General features: G+C 37.4%; 1 protein-coding gene across 8 annotated transcripts in view; it reads right to left on the minus strand.

The window, feature by feature from the left end:
• Positions 1–24148, minus strand: part of evi5b (ecotropic viral integration site 5b) — a 61529-nt gene that overhangs the window by 20640 nt on the left and 16741 nt on the right. For 6 of the 8 annotated variants that reach the window (XM_046855324.1, XM_046855333.1, XM_046855315.1 and 3 more), the window contains exons 2-12: positions 23892–24130; positions 11390–11579; positions 7599–7823; positions 6408–6482; positions 6172–6297; positions 5194–5337; positions 4824–4913; positions 4051–4148; positions 3894–3954; positions 3094–3147; positions 400–432 (exon numbers count right to left, since the gene is read on the minus strand). In XM_046855324.1, the coding sequence (XP_046711280.1) occupies positions 400–432; positions 3094–3147; positions 3894–3954; positions 4051–4148; positions 4824–4913; positions 5194–5337; positions 6172–6297; positions 6408–6482; positions 7599–7823; positions 11390–11579; positions 23892–24130 (1335 nt within the window). Of the gene's footprint in view, positions 1–399; positions 433–3093; positions 3148–3893; positions 3955–4050; positions 4149–4823; positions 4914–5193; positions 5338–6171; positions 6298–6407; positions 6483–7598; positions 7824–11389; positions 11580–13945; positions 14055–14207; positions 14340–23891; positions 24131–24148 lie in introns of those variants that run through there. The other 2 variants (XM_046855374.1, XM_046855357.1) reach the window with 2 other exon arrangements.

Here is a 24148-nt window from a genome sequence, read left to right on the forward strand (position 1 = left end):
TTTACACCAAACGGACAGTTTTTTTCTGAATTATCAATATCAGGTATAATTTAATTAATCTAATTGAAGCTTGTAATTTCAAACATGCAAAGCCAAAAGAGCTATAAAAGAGAAGGTATGTTTAAGGATCTGCTTGATTTATCTTTCCCTTTACTTGGACTCGGTCAATTGATTCGGGATGTTGAAGCGTCATGCGATCGTTTCATTCGTGTCTATTGTTTTAGCTCATGCAGATTTCTACGACTGACTCAAACATTCACATCCCACCGGCTGTCCAAGTAAGTGGAAATGGCTTCAAAATATTAAGGCTCAAAACGTGCTTTCCTTAAAAAAAAATGTAATAAATAAATTGAAAAGAACGAAGAAAAGAGTGGCAGTAGTGAGGAATGTAGATTATACCTGGATCAATCTATCTGCCAAGGAAGCACTTTCCTACAAAGAGAAAATCCATAAAGAAAGGCAGAAAGAGAGAAAGACCAAAGGATATTTCATGTAAGAAAAACAACAAAAGTGATATTTTCCACACAGAACACTGTTCTTTTTCCACCCTGGTTGTAAGGTTGTAGCAGATTTAACAGTTTCTACTATAATACACACACACACACACACACACACACACACACACACACACACACACACACACACACACACACAATATTGCCAAAAGTATTGGGTCAATTGACCTTTTACTGCTATATGTGCTTCTTTTTCAAACTGTTACCACAAACCTGGAGGCACTCAATTGTACAGGACGTCTTAAGATGCGCTGTAATAAAATGTTGCATTCACTTGAACTTGGCAATGCCCCTGTGCACAAAGCGAGCTCCATGAAGATCTGGTTTACATGCTTTGGATAGGAAGATCTTGAGTGGCCTGCTATAGAGCTTTGATCTCATCGCTACTGAACACCTTAAGGATGAAGGTGAATGCTGACTGCACCTCAGGTCTTCTCACCCTTTACTAAAACCTTTGAGGTTGATGAACACAAATGTCCATAAGCACACTCCAAAATCAGGTGGAACATCTTCCCAGAAGAGTGGAGGGAAATATAGAAGCAAATTACGACTAAATGTGGAATGCGATGCTTAAAAAGCAAATACCATACTTTTGACCAGGTGACCCAATACATTTGGCAATATAGTGTATATATACAGCTCTGGAAAAAAAAAAAGAAGAAAAAAAAAAAAAGAGACCACTGCGTCAGGCGTTTTGGCATGCTCTCCACCGTTTTTTCACATTGCTGTTGGGTAACTTAATACCACTCTTTCTGCAAAAAAGCAAATTGCTCAGCTTTGCCTGATGGTTTGTGACCATCCATCTTCCTCTTGATGACATTCCAGAGGTTTTTAATAGGGTTCAAATCTGGAGACTGGGCTGGCCATGACAGGGTCTTGATCTGGTGATCCTCCATCCAGACCCTGATTGATCTGGCTGTTTGGCATGGTGCATTATCCTCATGGAAAATCCAATCCTCTAAATTAGGGAACATTGTCTCAGCAGAAGGAAGCAAATGTTCTTCTAGAACAACCCTGTACTTGGCTTGATTCATGCGCCATTAACAAAGACAAATCTGTCCAAATCCAGCCTTGCTGAAGATCATCACTGGCCCCTCCTCCATATACTACAGTTGGTGCAGGACACTGTGAGTTGTAGGCCTCTCCAAGTCTCCATCTAAACAAAACACGACCGGGTGTCGGGCAAAGCTGAAAATTGGACTCATCAGAAAAGATTCTCACTCCAGTCCGCTACAGTCCAATTCCTGAGGTCTTTTGCACACTTTAGCCAGGCTCTTCTTTGCTTTTCACTGATGAAGGGCTTTTTTCTGGCTTTGTAAGACTTCAGCCCTGCGTGTTGACGCCCGTTTCTAACCCTTCTTGTCGTGCATTTCACCCCAGTCTCAGTTTGCCACTGTTGTTGAAGGTCACTTGAGGTCAGCCTACGATTCTTGATTGACATTCGAATAAGTTTATGGTCATCTCGTTTGTTACTGACCTTTTTTTTCTTCTTCTTCACACAAAACCTCTCTTTTCACTGTTTTTGGCATGTTCAATGGTTCTATCTTTCCAATTACCCTTGAAAGACTTCTAGCACTTTTTACCATCCAATCGGTCACACTGCAAAAGGAGTGGTGTGCTTGTGTAGAAATTAAACAAAGACTGGCATAAAATGATTGGTATACTTAGAGAGATGCTGATTTAGGAGTAAATTGCAGTGGTCTCATTTGTTTCGAAGCGCTGTATGTATGTATGTATGTATGTATCTATATCTATAAATATATGGGAGCCCAATCAACCTGAGAATTACAGGGTAGAAAAACAACAGCATAGATGCAGCAATATGGGTGTGAAAGCATGATAGAATTGACAAACTATGACGCTACAGCATCCTCAAGTGTGAGGCTGAAAAACAGTGCAAGCAGGAAAGAAGCAGCAAGAAGCAGTGAATACTAGTGAGTGCCATGCTCTTTTATGAACGCTTCATCTAGGCGAGTAGTTAAAAATACGGGGACTCGTTCATCGTTTTGGTCAGTACACAGTTAAGTGTCTCATGCAGGATGCTTTCAGAGGAAGGGGAGTTGATGCATTTTCTTCTTTACTCATAGACCAACATGAACATTTCGTAGCCACTTTTCAACCATGCATGGCCAAATGGACGTGTGTCAAGCAGCTAATGACCCAGCATGCAACGGTGTGAGTACATGCTGCATTCACGAACCATCTCATAGACTAATTTACACACAACCCGCCGGGGTTCCTGTGCAGCCGTACAGTTAGTGATAGACAGAGAAGTCTTACCTGTTTCACAGAACACAATTACCACATATCAAAAGCCCCATACAGCAAACCTCTTATTGTTATAGAACATTAGCTTGTCTGAACTGATGACCCTAGGTCAGTCAGTAGCTATGGTTATTTGCAGATACACAGCCAAGTTAGTAGGTGTGAGCTCATGGGATGGTCAGAATGACTCATCAGTGAGAGATGAGGTCATATGAGACTCGATCATAAACATGATGATCGCAGATGTAATCGAGAGATCTGATAGACAGTGAATGGATCGACACTTTTTATTAAATGACCAATGGACACTCACTTTTTCCAGAGTGTCTATCCTCTGTTTCAGCAGCCTGTTCTCTGTTCGAAGTCTCTGCAAAAAAGAAAACAAAGATGTGAATACAACCATAGTCTGATACTCGCTCTGGATAAGGGCGTCTGCTAAATGCCGCAAATGTCTGCTAAATGCTGATACTGATGAATCTGGAGTATATAATATAGCAGGCAATAGTTTTGTTTGGGCTTAAGGGGGGACGACGACACACCATTACTGAATCATTTCGACTGCCATTTTTAAGCATGGACTGTTTCAAGGAAATTAAAAAGCAGACGTCTATTACACATTTCTAGTCCCATAGTTTTTGACCCGGCACCACGAATGATCTAGTGTATGTAGATCTTACACCAGTGGTGTCCAACCAAGCAAGTACCTGGTTGTCATATGACCCCCTTCACCACACCCACATCAACCCTTTGTGAAAAAGATTGGACACCTCTGCCTAAGGTTTTAACAGTAGGCTGAGAAATTTAGCATTTTCACCCCTGTGTCATTCATTTGAAAAGTGAAAAGAAAAAAATCTATCACCAATTATATATAAACATTCTATAGTTATTTACCGGTACACTTTCTTTTCAGAAAGTCTTATTATCTTTGACCTTTACATTGTTTTTTATTTTTTTATTTGTGGAAACCATGAACCATAGTTATACTTGAACTTATAAAAAATACATTTAAAAAAGCATTAGTTTTTAAAAAACATGTCATTATTGATCAGAATCAAGTAAAAAAAATAAAAAAAAAACAATTCTGTTTCTCTCATAACAATGCTGTGGCCTCACCTTTATCTCCACTTGTTCCTCCATTTCCTTGGTTTTTATAGTAGTGTACTCCTTCTCTAACCTACAAACATAGAAAAACAGTCACAAATGAAATCCACACAACTACTTTTTTTTTTAAAACTCTGATTTCGGTTGAGTTCACAGAAAGCACACTTACTTTTTCATCTTCTTGGCGTTGTACTTGACTTGATAGGCGACTTGGATTACTTTGTCTGGTCCACTGTCCAACTGATGAGGGATTACTCTTTGAAAGTACTAGAGAAGCACAAAAGTGTGCAGTTTTTAGCTTCACATAAAAAGCTTCTGATTTAGAGTTTTTAAGCTTAAGGTATATGATATTTGGGGTGTCAGATTATATGGCATTAGTGAAAACAGTTTTAGCACATGCATCACACGTTATAATATTGATACAAAATTATGACTTTTTAGTAATGTATTATAATAGTGTATTATTAGATCATTTATATATATGTTTATATGTATCAATACGTAAAGTACGTATTGAACGTGTGCAAATCTGTTTCTGCCAGGTAAAGGTTTTATAAATCTATTACATTTACTTGACAAGGTTTATCAAAATTATATTAAAATGAAAAAAAAAAAAAAAGGGTTCCTAAAGTGATTGGGTAACCATGCCAATGTTTCATGTTAGACGCTAATTTGCATGTTTGCACTTCTGATTCCAAAAGGTCCATTAAGGTCAGTTTCACTTTGACACTGACGAGATTTTATACCGATATTATTAAAAAACAAACAAAAATGATCACACGTAAGTGATACTAAATCACTCAAGTCCACTTTTTAGTGCACAAGTTATCTCCTTACACATTGAAACACATCATTGGGATTTTAGCAGTGTAATGGAGCCTAAATGTACAAAAAACAAAACAAAAAAACAAACAAAAAAAAAATCACAGAAATGCATCAAACCTGTAACATGCCCTCCATGTCTAACTGGATGAGTTCTGCTTGATTCATCTGAAGGATGGCCAAGCCGACCCGGAACACTATCTCCAAACCCTAACGTTACAGGAAGAGAGGAAAATCTTTATTAAAATATCTGCAATAATCCTTTTTATCCAAAAGGGGGCACCATTGGCTACTATTTTAACATTTCATTTTAGCTTGCAGTATAAGGCATAAGTACAACCCGAGGAAAGAAAGAAAAACAGCACACATGAAAGCCGGTGTTGAAGCATATAAATAAAACACACACACACACACACACACACACACACACACATATATATATATATTAATCTGCAAATCAAGCCTGCACCCTGTATACAGGTTTTCTCACCTCACACACAAATATGTCGAAGATTCTTGTAGCAGCAGGAAGAGGAAAGGAGGTGAGAAAGATGGTAAGGAACCACGATGAGGCGTACATGGAGGTGTGGAAACTCTGGGCCTGGAAATGAATGTGCAGCTCAGGCAGTTGCTCCTGAAAGAGAGAGACAGAAGAAAAAGATGAAAGTCAGTGTAGAAAATCAGAATATTAATTAATTATTCCCTCTCTCTTAAGGAAATGCTCATACGTAACTATAGAAAACTAGGAAGGAAATCGACTTAGCATCATTTAAACAACATCTATGACTTTTTCTTAAATTGTGACACAAAGGTAAAATTGTCACAATGCTTGTAAGATTGATTGAGGGAGCTGGTGATCAGATTGAGCTCTGCCCTACCTTTGAGACTCTTGATTTTGAACCACTGCATAATATGTGAAGAAAGATGCTTAGGTTTTCCATTCTGTTAAAAGGTAAAGCTTTGCCCCAATCTACAGTCTAAAGCATAGTCAAACATTTTTTTTTTATTACACTGTATATGGCTCTATCGAACTCATCCTCAATCTTGTCCAGTTTCCCATTCCCTGCTGACGAATCCATGCGGGTGAGGGGATGCTACACTATAACGCTACCAACACATCTAGACTATAACTGTCTATTGAACAAATTCTTATATCTAAGCAGCTTCTCCGGAGTTGGCGTGTCAAATTATTGCTGTCCATAAATGCTTGCTGTGTTTTCTCTCACACCTCCAGGCCCCATGAGGGTTGTGCCATATTCGATTCACGATTTAATGATGGATTTAATGGTAGAACAGGTAAAGGGGGCGACTACTTATGCATATTATTATAAATTTACATTGAACAACAGTTTTGGCTTGACGTTCAGATTCTTGGTGCATTAATCCCTTTAATACTCCTGTAACATCCTGCAATCCTGACTATTAGAACAAGACATGGATGATAACATGGGATGCTTTTTGAACATACCTGAATCATACATTCAAACTGGTACATGCAGAGACCCAATTCCGCCATGCTGGGTTTGAACAGTTCCCTCAGACGGTATTCCTGCATGAGCTTCACAAAAACACAGAATGCCTCCTCTTCTGGCATCTAAGAAAATAAACAAATGACGAGCACACCGATTAGCACAGTTTAGTCCAGACATAAAAAATTTTCGATGTAATTTTTAGTTAATTATATAGTTACATAGTTGTGGTCACCTGCATGAGCAGCAAGCCGACAATAAATGCGCTCCCCTGGCAGTATCCTACTTCCCTGTCCACCAGTGAGTAGGCCTGAAACAACAGGAAGTGAGCCTAAATGAGGGTCTAAGTCACAAAGCAGTTCACAAATAACAGCTTTAAATGAGACCGTATCTGACTCAAGGACTTTAAAAGAGTAAAGACCACAGAGTCAATTGTATCACAATTCGATCTGCACAATCGCCTAAACTGATCAGTTAATTTTATACACAAAACGTGCATGCTGTTAAAATAAATAAAATAAAAAAATAAAATAAAATATTCAAAACATAACAGAAAACTGTGGTAAATTAATTGAGGTAAAAAAAAAAAAAAAAAATAAAAAGAATATATATTTTTTAATGTGAGTGAAATATTAATGTTGAGAAATTAAAAAACCTCAATTATTTATTTTAAATGTATTTACACATTTTGTGAACCTCCATCATTTCGTGAAGCAAAATGAAAAATTTCGCACACGAAGTCCACAAGAAATCAGCATTACTGAAACTATGGTGATTTTTGCAGCTGGGTCTGGCATAAAAACATTTACACACTATACTCTCATATCCATCCACCTCTCTTTGGTGCCTTAGTGCACCATATCTTAGTTTAACCACAGATTTATTTCACAACCGATGTGAGATGATTCGAGAACTGAAAGTGAGTTTATCCTGAATCAGCTGGAATCGAGGGGAAATTAGTCAGGAACTAAGCAAGACACTGTCAGCAAACCAGCAGAGCTTCAGTCGACAAGACAAAGAAAAGATGATGACTGTAGGAATTGTTTGTTCTGCAAGAAAAGTGATTGTCTGAGCTTGCTAACGAGCAGCATTAGCTCTAATAAGGACTGTTTAGCTAAATATGTCAAGGACCGTCCAGCTTTTTCTTTTAGTTTTTTTGCAGGAATTGGGTTATTGTTAAGAAACTGGTTTTAAGAAAGCAGTGGTCATGCTGAGGTCACATGGGTTTCACTCCAAACAGTTACAATGACTTTACATATTACTGATGACTAGTCCGTGCATTGACAGCAAACTCATTTGAATGTTATTATTTAGTTCATTTAGTTGTACTAATCGACTTCTGCTGCCAGGAAGCATCTGGTAGTAAAGCAGTGAAGCATTATCTTGATCGGTGAATCAAAAAGCAGTAGAGTTAAAGAGAGCGTACCTTCATGACGTTAAAGAGCACCTCCTGACCAAGGCTGTCCTTCTCCTTAAAGAACTCGTGCTCGGGGTATGTGCGGGCGATGTCTCTGCGAATCAGCTTCTCGCACGGTGACGTCATCTTCAGCAGTTCCGAGTACTGGTCCTTTATGGGCAAATTCTGGGCACTACAGAGAAGCTGCCAGACTATCGCCCGGAAGTGATGCGGGATGCCCTTCCTGACCAGTTCCTGTACAGAAGTATAGAGCAAAGACACCTGAGACACTATGGCTATAACTAGTAAAGCCTTCCAGACAACATGGAATTTTTCGTAAATGAGAAATAGACTACCAATGAGTGAAAAGAACAGTGGGTTGCTTTTACCTACTGGTGCACATTATTAATTTTTCACAGTGGATTTAAAAGTAATTCGCTAGTCAAGCAAAAGATGTTGCAGTTTATCGATTTAAATATATCTAAATGCGAAATAAAACCTGATGCTTGAAGAATCATCTTTAACCTTATGAAGGTCTTGGGTGATTTTAATGGTAATGCATTAACAGCATGTAACAGGTTGTACAGTTAGCATTTCCGTGAGAACACTGTTAATCACAATTAACTACTATCTTATGTTTGTAATTACTGTGTGCTTTTGGACGTATCGTGATCACATTTGGTTTATTGAGTGCTGCGAAATTAATGTATGACGTACAACAATTTCCATTAAAAAAAAAGCATGCTTGTGAGGAAAAAAACAGGACAAATGAAACCGTGGCAACCAGCAGTAAACTCGAGTCAGTTTGGAAAAGTGATTGAGGTGATGCAAGGCAAAAAAATTAAATAAATATTTATTCATTTTAAAAGTCTCCCAGTACAAATGCATGTTTTCCACTCATTAATAATAATTGAACAAGAGCTTGTGCATACTGCTGTTTGAAACGAGCACTGGGTCTGTTTCATGATAATGCATTTCCAGGGTGCTAAATATAGCCTGGTCCGAGATTCTCAGCAGAGGCCCAGAGTTTTCCTGCACAACACTGCTGACACGACTTACTCAAGTGACGAAGAGAACACGGAATCAGGCTGAGAAGATCTACAACCTAAGAATCCAGTAAGGGGTTGAAAATGGAGTACACATACACACACAGACAGACAGGCAGACACACACACACACACCAAAAAAACTAATATACACACAGACAGTAACATAATCAGACAGACAGATAAACAGAAAGATACACACATACAGTCACAGACACAAGTTGCTCAGACACTGATATGCACACTCAACCAGAGGACAGACAGAACACTAGAAAAGGCCTACAAACACAAGCATGCACACACACACCCACACCCATATATATTTTATATATATTTTATAAATAAAAATATACACACACACACACACACACACACACATACACACCTCTCTGACTTGTCATGTTTTGACATTTGACTTGTCAGGCCGAGATGAATTGTTCCCCATTATGTGCTGAAACCCCACACCCACACACTGCCCATGAATCTAATCTATAGCCAAGCATACATACTTTACCCCATATGGCTCAATGTTAGCCTGTCACAGAGGAACAACAGCAGGGGAAATGCAACAGTGTAAAATGTGACAGCACCCCCTAATGATTACTGACGAATGGTGTTGCTGCAGGTGCAAAAATACAACAACCTCCCTATTCTACTCTCCAGCCACCTTAGAAATGAATAGTCAGGGGCAAAAGACCTGCAGTGCAGCCTGTACACTCGTGTCAAGAGTCATGGACCACTTATATATGCCACTGTGTGTCTAATTGCTTACTCTGAATTGTGGATCCAATTAACTAACTTAGCTACATCTTTTTGTCTTTGGAAAAAAGACAAAATATATATATATATATATATATATATATATATATATCTATCTCGACATAACCGATAAAAAAAAATGCTTAGAGAAAGCGAGAATTTGGCGGTTCCACTTCAAAAACGTCGACTTAATAGGGTTGTCGAGTTAACCAAGGTCGAGATAAGTGGGTTCCACTGTGTATGTGTATATATATATATATATATATATATATATATATATATATATATATATATATATATATATATACACACACACACACACACACACACACACACACACACACACAAAATATATAAAAATATTCAATTGGAAGCAAAGTTTGAATGCATTAGCTGCATTATAATTTTAACAGCAAATATAAGGACACATGTATGTGTACATTATTTATTTATATATAACATATATACATGTATATGTGTGTATATATGTGTGTGTGTGTGTGTTATATATTTTATTATTTTTTTTTTTTTTTACATGCTTTTACATGCACAGTAGCACAGTTGCTACTACTTGCACTTATGGTAGCTGTTAAACTGCATTTCATTGCTGTGTTTCATTGGTAATGTTCTATCTATCCATTCATCCATCAATCATAATGAATCAGAATTATTCTGTAAACAAAACAAGAAAAAAAATATTCTAATTCAAATGTGTACACTGGTTCCATATAAGGAAAATATGGATTATATTATAATAAGACTGCACCCTCAGCAGAATGTGTCCAAACTCGATTGTCACGCAGCATTGTAATTTTCCACTGTACTATTAAACCACCCTTATGTAAATTGGATTATTCATACTACACTCCTTTCTTCTTGTCAGCACCAACATTCTCACTCGATCTTATAATGTAAATGGATCGCATTAATACTACACAAACTGATCATATTTACTCTGCGTGATAGAAACAAGTAACTAAAACTTGTAGAAATGGCATTTATTAAAAACAATTAAGTCCTGTTTTCATGAGAATCTTAATATTTGTTTTAAATTATATGATATGTTCTCTCCCTTTTTTCCAGTGCATCCTGGGATGATGAGGGAGAAGCTACCCTAACCAGTCCATTCAAGAGCATTTACTTTGAAAGCACCTAGTAACACTTTATGATCAATTTGTGATGTATTGATTTGCATTGACAGTGTATTTAAATACAGTGATATGCAGAAATGAATGCAAGTTTCCATCATGCAGCTGAATGACTATTAAATAAGGTAAATAAGTGAGTAAATAAATGACCTGGATTGACACTTGGCATGGTCACCGCGCTGGTATTTGCATCTTCTGCTGCGAGTTTGAAAGTGCTGAACCGAGGCAGTGATGACAAAAATATTTGCAAATGTCGTTAATTGTGTCTGTGTATAGCAGCTGTGCATGTGCTCCTATGATATCACTGGTCATGTCAGTCTGCCAGCTTACTGTCTGAGTAAGAAATATTAAGGGTGTGGAAGTATGTTCATGCAAATACTGTATTTGGAAAGGGAATATGAGAAGGATCCGAGTGTAATGCTCGGACAGAAAAGTTAAAGCTCCACCATTAACAGGAAAATATACATTTAAATATCCCGAGTTTATGCAAAAAGTTATAATAAAAATTTTACAATCTACCTCATGAACACTTAAACGCTCTGCCAATTGTGCAATAAAATAAAACATCCGTGCAATACAACTTTTACTAATCTGAATCTCTACTGTTAATGTGCAATAAAACGTACTTCTTTATTTAATTGCTTTTTTATTTTTTTGTTTTACTTAAAAAAAAAAAATGTGCAACTGGAAGCTTCTATTACCAAAACAAATTCCTCATAATTGCAAACATACTTGGCAATAAAGCTTTTTCTGATTCTGATCCTAAAGACAAAACTATACTTTATTAAGCCAAAGACATAATCTAAGTTTTGAGGTGAGGGAAGAAAACATTTTGTCGATGTATGACGAGTTTCTTTTGTGATTTTACCTTCAGCTGTTTCTCTTTTTTCTTGCGCACATCCTCCCACTCGTTGACGATACGCCCCCATAAGATCCACGAGTCCTCCTCCAGGTGCGAGAGGTTGGAAGAGGCCGAGGAGCTGGACACCAGTGAGGAGCCGCTGTTTCTCCGAGAGCCGTTCACCGAGCGCAGCGATTTACTGTCCGTCTCCAACAACCTGCGGAACAAAGTAACACCAAAAAAGGACAACATTAGGCCTATGTGGAAAAGTGCTATCATGGATCTTGGCCGTTTCTGAGGTATTGTTATCTCAACATGAGTAGAGGGACAGAAACGACAAACAGATTGAGAAAGGTATAACCATAGTGAAGCCCTACAAGTCCATTTGCTTCGATTTCGTAGAATGAAGTCTGCTTTTCCTAGCAGGATATTTTAACTGGCAGTACTTTCTCCTAAAAACACAAATCATAAATACATTTTTGCTCAAGTCTACTGAAACACTTTGCACTGACTACACCAAAGAAGTTTTTTTTTTTTATAAACAGGATGACTATTTTGACCTTTTGATTAAAAAAAAAAAAAAGTAGCTATAAACACCATGAGCTGATAAGATTAAAGTTCGTTCAAAGTGCATTTACTCATATATGCATTTGACATAAATGCATTTGAAAAACCTGCTCTATTATATATGAGATGCATCTTTGTAATATCTGTTTAACTATTCTTTGCAGGAAAAAAAAAGGTTGATTAAATACACATCTATATTTTTGGGCGGTGGAAAAAGAAAAGAGCAGCCCAGGCATCCGGGATAAGAACTGATCATAGCTGCCAGGCAGACAAGCACCAGAAACAACCATATACTAACCTGAAAGCTTTATTTTTTAGCTGTAATACAAAAGTACATACATATACAGAGTATTACAACAGTTTTTCTATACACAAAAAGGAGAAACAAGAGAAGGAATGAAGAAAAAATATATATATTTTAAATAAATATGGCTCATACTGTGGTCAGAGCATATACCATAACACTGTCATGCTGGAACATTTTAGAGTTCCAGTTAAGGGACATTGTAATGATATATATTAGATACAGGCATATAGTATATACAGTATACAGGCAACCTAGACAATTGTGGGTTTATGTAGTGCATATGTCTGCATGATAATATCTGCCACGTCATTCAGACAGCCTATTTAGGTAAAAGCAGGTAGATCTTAACCATGAATGTTGATAAAACATACCAGACTCCAGCAACATGACACGGCTGGGGTGCGAGACTGATACGTAAACAAGATGAATGTGTTTTACAAAAACCGACGTGAAATATCTGAAGCTCAAATTGTAGATTGATTATCAGAAGATAAGCCAGCACCTCTGTTTAAAGGGCCACAATGACAGGCAGCAGGTTGACCTTACAGACACGCAGGCTAATAGCGTGCAGCTGGATTAGCTCACACACACACACACACACACACACACACACACACACACACACACACACACACACACACACACAGACAGTTCATAGAGCATGCACACTCACATTCACAAAAGCCATGGAAATCTGATCTCGGAAAAAACAGTGGGGGCCGGCACTCCCGAGCTGTGAATCCAGTTACAGATTCGATGAGAGCCACTGAGGGCGACAGAGCTTAAGGTACAGTTGCATGCTGGGAGTACTGCATACATCTGTACAGCTCTGCTGCATATTGCACTATAATAACTGCCATGTGATGTCCACATTAAAATATTAATTATATTATTCAATCACAAAAGCAACACTGGACAAATTAAATAGGTACAATACATTTTTCATTACAGACTTCTAGTTATTATTTAGGTTATTATAGCCTACAGTAGAAAATATCCATGTGTCTGTATCCACTTCAACAACAAATGAACCCTAAAAGAACAATCTTTTAGAGATGCTTCTGAGCTCTGTTCAGTTCCACAAAAGCTTGTAATATGGTACAGTCCACTTTCTCACATTTACCCGATCGGCTTCTATTCTATAAATCCCTTTTTGCTCAGCCAAATACTTTAAATTATCATTACAACTTTATATCTGAAATGCAAACTAGAATGAGACCCTGCTTCATAGCCTGATAGCATCCAATACAAGAATAAAACATTAAATATGAAATCCACTGCAGGTTTCACTTATTTATACCAGTTAGAACACGGATACGCTCTGGGATCTGCTTCTACTTTGATTAAAAATCATATCCATGAAAACGAGCATTTCAGTTCGTCTCATCGAGTCCAGAGTGCACTAAACGTGACCCGTCTCTAATGATTCACCGCTGGTTAAACAAAGTACAGCCCGGGTTTTAACTCTGGGCAAAGCCGAGTAACTAAAGATCTAACACACATATGTTGGTTTTTATCATTAGAAAAAAAAATGATGTGGCCAAGTACAAAAAGAAACAAACCAACCAAGCGAACAGAACTGATGAGAATCGACTGATATTCAGTATTTTGTCTGGCTAATAAAAAAAACAAAAACATGATAATGCAGTGTATGATCCATGTAACCAACACCGCAATCACACTGGAGCTACACAAAAACACAAACAAACCCTTGTACTGCATTGTCGATATCAGTGCAGCTGCTGTCGTGTCTCAGTGCCATTTTGATAACGCGGTCACGTCATCATGGTATAACAGCACTGTGTATTGCGTTGTATTCTATAAAAATTAAAAAAAAAAAAGGACATCATAAATTGAAGACCTTTAGAGAAATATAATTTCACTGTATATTAAAACTAATAAAACCAATCAGTCAGATTATTACATGGGGTATTAAACTTGCATTATTAACAAACTTGTTCAGGTTCTCACCAGGCTATTTAGCTTCCCTTGATTCTGTCGTCGCTTATGATGCCCAGAGTAAATGTCTATCAGTGTCTGTATCTCTCTAAAGCCAACACACAATCTCTCTCGGTCTCTCTCATACACACACTTATCTAAAAGCGAAAGACCTTCAACCTGTGTGCCAGTAGAGCAACTTACTATTCCAGTTGTGTGCGCATGTGTATAAGTGTATGCCTGTGCACCCGATGGCCATTACATACTGTTTGTTTTTCAGGTTTTACCTCTCCTGAGTTAGTGCCCTACTTCTGGGAAAGAGAGAGACAGAGAAAGCGTGCAAACGTGTACTTCCAGCTGTGTGTGTAGGCGCTTTGCTCAGCATATCTAATTTACCATAATCACTGATCCAGTGTTCCATCATCATCTGTGACACAGAACACACTGGGTACATGCTGTTCTCCTTTATAATGTGGAAAGAAGCCCAGAGATACTAAACCCCCCTTATTATTGCTTTAATGAAGATAAAATATAAACAATAAAGATCTAATAAATGGAGTACTACACTTTAAAAGAAAACAGCAAAAAAAAAGGGGGTGTTCAAGAACGACACGTGAATATTTGTTAACCAAACACGTTTACTAGCAAGATGTCAGCGTGTTCACACACCGCAAGGCTCAGGTGCGACGAACTATAACCGCTTCCCATAATGTTCAGAGCATTGCAGGATGGAGCCCCAGTACTCATGTTCCAGTGAAAGATATTTCAGGTTGCTAAGCAGTAAAAAGCTATGACTAACGCATGACTTCCACCTCAGCACTATGAAACCAGCAACGTTGAAGAAAAAGTAGACCACTCTATGACTCATCTGCGGTTCAGGGTTTCCCCACGACACAGTGTACTTCCTAGGGATTTCACGCTGATTTAAAGCTACTGTACAGTGAGAACGAGATCGCTGTTAGAAATAAAAAGACGAAACATAATTACTGAGTCAGGGGACAGTAAAATACTCTATATGATGATGTTCAGGAGCTGTGAAGTTACAATACTATAAATATAATAATAAAAGCCAGGGAGAGAAAGAGAGAAAAGGAGTGTAAACAAGAGGGCGATAAAGAGACTCCACATTTAGAACTGGTGGAATTTGACTGTGGCACTTGTTTTACTACACACCTGAGTGTTTCTTCATATTTTCGAATTTTGGTTTGTAATAAAGTGATTTGATAGGATGGAGATTGACGTGCACAAGACATCAGAACTGACCCGGTGTGATTCCTATGTGCTCTAAACTATATTGTAGTGATTTCGTTTTAGTTTATTTAGTTATATCTTCATATTTTTCTCCTATACCGCCAGCATTCGGCCATTTTTCCTTCAACCACACTGCATCTTTAGCTAGTACGTGCTGTTTACGATGAGCACAGATATACCATGGCAGGTTGGCAAGGCTAATTGATTAGGCATTCACAGGAATCGCTAATCGGCTAAAGGTCAAGCTGATGTTGAGGTTATACTGCTTGTATCAAGTATTCCGTTACACTCACCCTGATTGACGAAGATTTTTTTGTTTAAATCTCCTAACATTTCTGAAAAGAAGCGGACTTCCTCTTACCACCTGAAGTGAATTCGCTTCCTACATAATATGATCTGAAGTGTTATAGTCAAGTTTATTTCTTTAGCGCTTTTCACAACAAACATTGTCTCAAAGCAGCTTTACAGAATTGAACAGTTAAGGTGAGCGATGTGTATTTACCCCTGATGAGCAGCCATTGCGACTGTGGGAAGGAAAAACTCCCTTAGATGTTATGAGAAAAAAACCTTGAGAGGAACCAGACTCAAAACGGGAACCCATCCTCATTTGGGTGACATCAAGATGGGTGTGATTATAGTCTTTAAACAATACAGAACACTGGAGAGTGAGAACATGAGAGTGAGAAATAACATTATATTGCTCTTATACCACAGTGAAATCACAATTCAAATTTTTTGATTTATAACAAAAAACACACCAAGTTTAAAGCCCCTTTGTCTACAAGACTGATTCGTTCTTATCGCTTTATTTATAGACATTCCTTCACTGGTCTGTCTAGTTGATCACATTAATGCAGCTAATAAGACAAAAAGCCTGACAGCTCATCGGGTTACCTACAAGATGGAAAGAGCGAACTCCTCTGTCCTGAAGAGACTCCCATGACTGCTAGAAAGCACCGACACCCAAGACTCCTTTTATAAATATTTTATAAACCCATAGGTATACCCTGTTGAATGCATTGCTATAAATTGTTTATCTATTATATATTTACTTTGATGCATTCTTTCTAAAATTATGTGGAGCTTCTGCCATACAAACCTGTGTGGATGAGCTATTAGGATAAATGTGTGCATGAATATAAAATCGAGCATTCACGTTCTACTTAGAAAAAACGCTGCTACTAAAAATAAATCCACACCCTCAGACGCTTCACTGCATCTTTCTAAAGTCAGGATGGCGTTGATTAGATGTCATGCAGACTCGGGTGTGTTAATTCAAACAGGAAAAGCTGCACGTGGCAGGAAAGGAGTTCAACACCCTCAGCAGCTGTAGTTAATGCCGGATATAAAGGAAAGATTTCCTGAAAACGGTCTTAACCCTGACGTGTGTGCGTTACTGCGAAGACATTGCACTAGAGCTGTATGAAAGCAGTAGGTGGACAGTAGTGAGTTAATCATGGTGTTAGTGGCACATGAAAGGTACCCAGCTGTGCCCAGAGCTGCCCCTGTATAGCTGAGGTCAAAGGGCAGCTGGCCTGAACACCATGCCTGTAGACACAAACAGGGCAAAAATTGAAGTTTAGGAGATCAAAAACCATCGGGGACACAATGAGAAAGAGCAATGCAGACCGGTATCGTTTATGAGATGCTCGGTTTCACTAAGAAAAAGAGAACATTCCCCTCAGCAGAAAGTTTCTCCTCAAATAAACCAATTCTGCATATTTACACACTACAGAGTCGCAGTATACCGGTACTGGAAAAATACTGGTATATATATTATATTTCAAACAGTACAATATCATAATTTTGCTGAATTTGTGTATTACATACGCTGCTGTTCCGAAATTCACATGTAGGTGGCAATGCTTCACAAAATGCTGTGGAACAGTTCAAATACTGAAAAGATAAGTATAACAATTTATGTATGTGCATAAATTGCATTTTTTTTTTATCAAAGCTAAAATGTAATCTATCTTCCAGAAAACATAAGATTTGAATATATTTTTATTGTATTATACTTCAGTTACATTTGAATCTCACGCCCCAGGTTTATCGCAGAATTGCATTTGCCACATAATTAATTTGTTTAGCTAATTTTGTCCGGTCTCTCGCAAATAACACGATAGACCAAAACACTTAGAGGATATTGTTTTTATAGAGGTTTATGTAGAAATAATGAAATTTATAAATAAAAATATAATTATTCATTATAAAATGAAGCTAAACGTTATTACAGTACAGTACTGTATACATAAAATAGCATTTTTGGGTTTTCATGGGTGTTTTTGGAGCGTAACCGACCCGATAAACGGGGGATTACTGTATATTTTATTTCAACATCAAAATGTAACCTCTGTTCACTGTAGATTACATTTTGATACAAATGCATTAAGATATGAATCTATTTTTATTACTATTATTTAAATTAAGTTGTTTTCAATTCACTTATTTTTTGAGGGTGGTTATTTGTCACTTATGGCAGTGGTCCCCAATCTCCTGGCCGCACAGAAAGTATACATAACTTACATTATTTCCGTTTTATTTATTATCTGATTCTGAACGATGTTTTATTTTGGAAAATTACTAGCTTCTCTCCATCACATCTGTCTATGACTCTTGATGCATGTGAATATGCCTCGGTCACATGTCTTACCTCCATCCGCTACCTTCTTAAAGGGGCTCCGGCCGCTAACACATAATACATTACTGCTAAATTCAAACCCTCAAGCGAACAAAATAGGCACAAAACAACACAGTGGATTCACGTTTATTTTTTGAAAATATTTTATTTTGTTGTATTTATCTGCCACACCTTAAAGGCCGGTACTTGAAAATATTGTCTGACAATAATCCGGGCCGTGGTGCAAAAAAGGTTGTGGACCGCTGACTTATGGTATTGATTTTGTATCGATACCGAGGTATTACATTCTGGTATCATACCAAGCCACCCCTACTACACACTGCTCCATTATATTGTGCTGTAAAAATAAAGATTAAAATAGCTGATAGCCCAAAGGAAAAAAAATAGCATTCGACAATACTGTGGAAAAAAGACATGCCCACTGAGGAAGAGTGAGTGTTCCTAAAAACACACACCACATTAACAATGATTTACCTCAGAGCCCTTTTTCCAGAAATTCACTGGTTGTTTGATTTTAAAAAAATCCAACTTTGTTTGTTTAACTTTATTCAGACTATAACTATAGAATAGAGTAAACTTTGCTGTAACAAAGAAATTTCCCTACTGTGGGGTATATCTTATCTTATCTTAAACCCATTGCCTATTCACTATTTATTTAATAAATGCTGAAAATATATAGTGTCACACAAGACAACCATATTCCTAACAGGCAGCAGTTACATGATAGTGGGGAGCATCTCTAAAGCCATTTGTGAGGGAAATAATGACAAACAAATTCGCTACATCTCAAGTGTGGTTACATTTCTACAAATGGGATTATTTACTTTAAAATTCTTCACTTCTTCACACAACTTTTCTCACATCTTTCCCCCAGTAGATTTTCCTGGAATATGTGTATGAAGTCATGTGGTACAACGTCTCCACAGAATCCACTTGAAGATTTCTTAGAGATTTCAAACCATTTTAAAGACAAAGCAGGCTAACCCTGTTAGCAATTCCACTTAACCCCCTTCACTTCAATCATAGGATATAATCCACACACATACACAAAGTTTTTTGTCTTGTGTTAGCATAGGCAACACAATGCATATTGTGTGAGCCTGCTGCCTTTTTCACTTTCATTAGTAAACAGAAACCCAAATATTATTAGTCACCACTTTTCCTGTTCTACAGTCATCTGTAGTCGCTAGACAGCCACACTGAAACACTGAAACACTTGCCTAGAACCTTGCCTTCATAATAAAAGTGTAATGAACAGAATCCATTCCCATTACGCAATCCGAGCATACACACCATTAAATCTCTACATGCGTTGTTGCTGAATTACTGATGAACGTTCAAATGAGTATATAAAAAAGAAATTAGCAATGCACAAGCTATTAAAAACACAGTGAACAGCTCTAACACAGACCTTGAACAAGTTCTGAATGAAAATGAGCATCGATGCTAAGCAAAACACACTGCTTATAGTCTGATAATAATGTTTCTAAAACTACAGATGTACTGTTATTTTGTGAATATGCTTCTAATAATTGTTGAAAACCTGACGATCATAATGATAGAAGCAGTTTGAAGGGTTCGGAGCAGCCACAGACCAGATTACTAATTATTAGCAATCAATTCTGAGGTGAGAAATTGTAAAAGAGAAAGAAAGAATAATTTAGAGGAACTGAGCCAGTACGCATACCACAACAGAAAATCAGGATCTTAGCTTCCTTCTTTCGTTTCGTCATTACAGCGGGTTATTTTCTCACATAAAAGTTTCACATGAGGGTATAACTTTATAAAAAAAAACAGCTACATTAAGGCAATTTACAACCGGTATACCCAAATACCCAGCAAGCTGCTAGATCCATGTAAACGACAGCCTGTTAAAACACATTTTGACCTACTGTATGTTGCAATAAAATATGCATGTTGATTGACAGAAAATAAATTCTTCTCAAGTTCCATTGACAATTCGATTGAAAAGGCTTGTTTTACTGCCTCCTTACGCTTAAGGATTTTTCCTTAAATTGGTAAATGTGCGTTTTCTTAAAGCACAGAAAGTAAAATATGAATAGAGGAAAATCTAAATCTCATTTAAACCCCATTTCTGTGGGGGATTCTTCTTCTAGACTCATGTGTTTGGTGTCTTTCATATTAAAAAAGTAACATACAGGATAATCAAATTATTGCTTGATTAACATTGGGTTATTACATTGTCTCTTTTTTAGGAACTATTTTTGCCATAAGGGATATATTTTTCTTTTTTCCGTTTCCATGACAACTGTAAGAATTGTAGAAAAGGGGGTAGAAGACAAAACAAGAAGATTATTACATTTAAATAAATGATCAAAATGCATTACAAAACACATCGCAATTAAAGCACTACTACAGAGCTGATGTGTGTGTGGTGTGTAAAAAGCCAATTGTGCTCTGTGTTTTTTTTATAACACGTATTGTGTTTTTGTCTCTCTTTAGACATACAAATTGTTTCCTGACAGCACCAACAGCCACTCCTACACAGGGTCAGCAGCATACATTGTGCAGTCTGTTACAAATCCTTCACACTGCCAGATGCCTTCCACAACCATCTGCACACGCACACTGATCGAGTACGTAAATCCACACACAGAGGCCTTGTATGTCTAACAAGTCAGTGCATAGCAGATATGCACATGCATGTACACACAGCATTGTGTACCACTTCCTGATCCTGTTTTCTCATGAATACGCAGATTTTAGGTTGCAATCTTAAGAAAACGGGACAAGAGAGAAAACAGAGCAGCTACAGATCCCTCTCTTGTAAACAATGCTGCGCTGTTCTCATTGACACTGACAACACAAAGCTGTCACAGAGCGGAGGCTCCACCGTGTTAACACCATGCACTATCAATGCTCTGAGTGAACACAAAGAAAGCTTGCTCTAAATTTAGCTCACGCAGGGTAGCGGTGTTATTAAACACTACATAATGTACAGTGAAACAGAAGTCAAATATGCACTATTCAAATCAATAAGAGTTTATATCTGTAAGTAATGCATTTACAAGGAGTTGTTTCCTATTGTGAGATAAAACTAAGACAAATAAGTGCTTAAACTATGGAATGCTCCTCCACTGACAAATAATACGCTTCATTATGACTGGTCAATCAAAAACATTTTTTCAAGTGCAAGGTCTTTAAAACATTAACAACACACACATATAAATAGCAGTGTATGCTTTACTCCACTCGCAAACCGCCGCTCGTCCACCCGCCACAGACATGTACACACAGTGTATACAGTATGGTACTGTACATTTCTGTTTTACTAAATGATGTACTGTCATTTGTTAAATGTATACATATATAATAGATTATAATAAACAATAGATCCAAATATTTTATTGCAATTAATCTGTTCTGAATGTACCTTAAATTAATACTTTTCAAGTTTTTAATACTCTAATCAACATAGGATTGGAAAAATATGAATGCTTTATGCAAATCTATGTTTATTATTCGTGAAACCAAACTCAACATAGAGCCATGTCTCGACGTAAGCTATTTTTTTTAAATTACAACGGGAATGTGTCATAAGAACATCTCTATCGTAAACTGGGGACTACCTGCGTTTATTTTATATACTGTGTGTGTGTGTGCGTGCGTGCGTGCGTGCATGTATGTATATATATATATATATATATATATATATATATATATATATATATATATATATATATATATATATATATATATATATATCGTAATATACAGGTAATATACAGGTCATAATATACAGGTGATAAATGGACTTACGACCACGATTGGGACCGACAGACCGGTCGTAACAATTTGGTCGTAAGTAGAGTAGGCTATATGTACAGTACTGTGAAATGATGCCGGAAGCTGGTACGCACTGTTGTATGTCGCAGCTAGCGGCGTAGCCGTGGCGTCGACAGTCGTAACACGATTTGGTCATAAGCAGAGTAGGCTATATGTACAGTACTGTGAAATTATGTCGGAAGCTGGTACGCACTGTCGTACACCGCGGCTAGTGATTGTGGTCGTAAAGTCAAATGGTCGTAAGTTGACTACCTGTATATATATATATATATATATATATATATATATATATATATATATATATATATATATATGTATATATATATATATATATATATATATATATATATATATATATATATATATATATATATATATATATATATATATATATATATATCACACACACACACACACACACACACACACACACACACACACACACACACACACACACATATACAGTACACACCTTCTCATTCAAAGAGTCTTCTTTATTTTCATGACTATGAAAATTGTAGAGTCACACTGAAGGCATCAAGGGCTATTTGACCAAGAAGGAGAGTGATGGGGTGCTGCGCCAGATGACCTGGCCTCCACAGTCACCGGACCTGAACCCAATCGAGATGGTTTAGGGGTGAGCTGGACCGCAGAGTGAAGGCAAAGGGCCAACAAGTGCCAAGCATCTCGGGAACTCCTTCAAGACTGTTGGAAGACCATTTCAGGTGACTACCTCTTGAAGCTCATCAAGAGAATGCCAAGAGTGTGCAAAGCAGTAATCAAAGCAAAAGGTGGCTACTTTGAAGAACCTAGAATATGACATTTTTCAGTTGTTTCACACTTTTTTGTTATGTATATAATTCCATATATAATTCCACGTGTTTATTCATAAATTTGATGCCTTCAGTGTGAATCTACAATTTTCATAGTAATGAAAATAAAGAAAACCCTTTGAATGAGAAGGTGTGTCCAAACCTTTGGTCTGTACTATATATATATATATATATATATATATATATATATATATATATATATATATATATATATATATATATATATATATATTTGCACATTTTCTTTTCTTTGCTGCTGTAACAGAACATTCCCAACTGTGGGACGAATATCTTATCTAGATGGATGGATGGATGGACGGAAGGATGGACAGATAGACAGACTGACAGACAGATGGACAGATAGATAGACGGACAGACAGACCGACGGAGACGGACGGACATATATAAGTAGACAGACAGATAGAGACAGCCATCTAATGTGTTTGCGTCTAAGATATTATTTGAGTTTGACTAGCCACTTTTCTTTCCCTTGACATGTTTACCATGCAAGTTTTGAGAGTCATATGACAACTTCGTGCTGCAGTTTTGTTTCCTGTTTCCTTTGGATAGATTACCCATGTACACTATTTGATGCACCTAATAAAAATCCTCCTTTCATCTGCCAGGTCAATGGATGAAGTGCAGCAAGCGAATTAAAAATAAGTTAATTTTAGTTAAAGTACATTTTAATTACAACTTTGTTGATTGTGCATAATCACTGTAAACATCAAAATGCTCTACGTTTTGAAATGCTCTTTTTTGAAGAAGTCAGTAGAATTTTTATTTTTTTTGGTTAAATCTGTTTCTGTAATAAACAACTAAAATTTAAAATCTTATAGCATGTTTTTGCAGGACATGCAGGCCACTGATCTGCCTTCCCCTTGTACAATTTATTCATATTAGCAGCTAAAAAAAATGTATTTGGTTGATAACAATCAAGTGTGATTAGCAGAGGCATTTCCTCAGCAACTCGTCAACAGTGATGGGGTATTTTCTGTTACTGGGGAAAAGCCAGAATACTACAGAAAGCCTCGCAAGTAAGCACACCTGAGAAACTGTTCTTTTTTCAGCATTAGCCATTCTTCCAAAATGAACATTTGTGGCTGCATCTCTATAATTAATTAAAGTTCAATAAATTGGGAAAAATGAAAAAAAAAAAAAAAAAGGCAGAGCACAATCTCTCACCTGTTCTGCTCCTCAAGCTTGGCAAGTAACTCCACATCATCTGGGCTAAGCTGTGTGGAGGACGGAGTTGAGGGAGAGAGGCCCGGCGAGGACAGCGAGACGGTGGACGATCCCACCATCGTATGCAGTGAGGACGGAGCGGCCACCTGGCTAGCCATCTGACTGACCGTGTGCGACACTGAGTTCTTCACCCATGAAAGAGTCGAACTCAGCTTGCCGGCTACTTTGTCCGTCGCCACCTGTGGAAAGTAGATGGT

Source organism: Silurus meridionalis, chromosome 1 (assembly GCF_014805685.1).
Source record: "Silurus meridionalis isolate SWU-2019-XX chromosome 1, ASM1480568v1, whole genome shotgun sequence".
In the NCBI taxonomy this organism is placed as follows: domain Eukaryota; kingdom Metazoa; phylum Chordata; class Actinopteri; order Siluriformes; family Siluridae; genus Silurus; species Silurus meridionalis.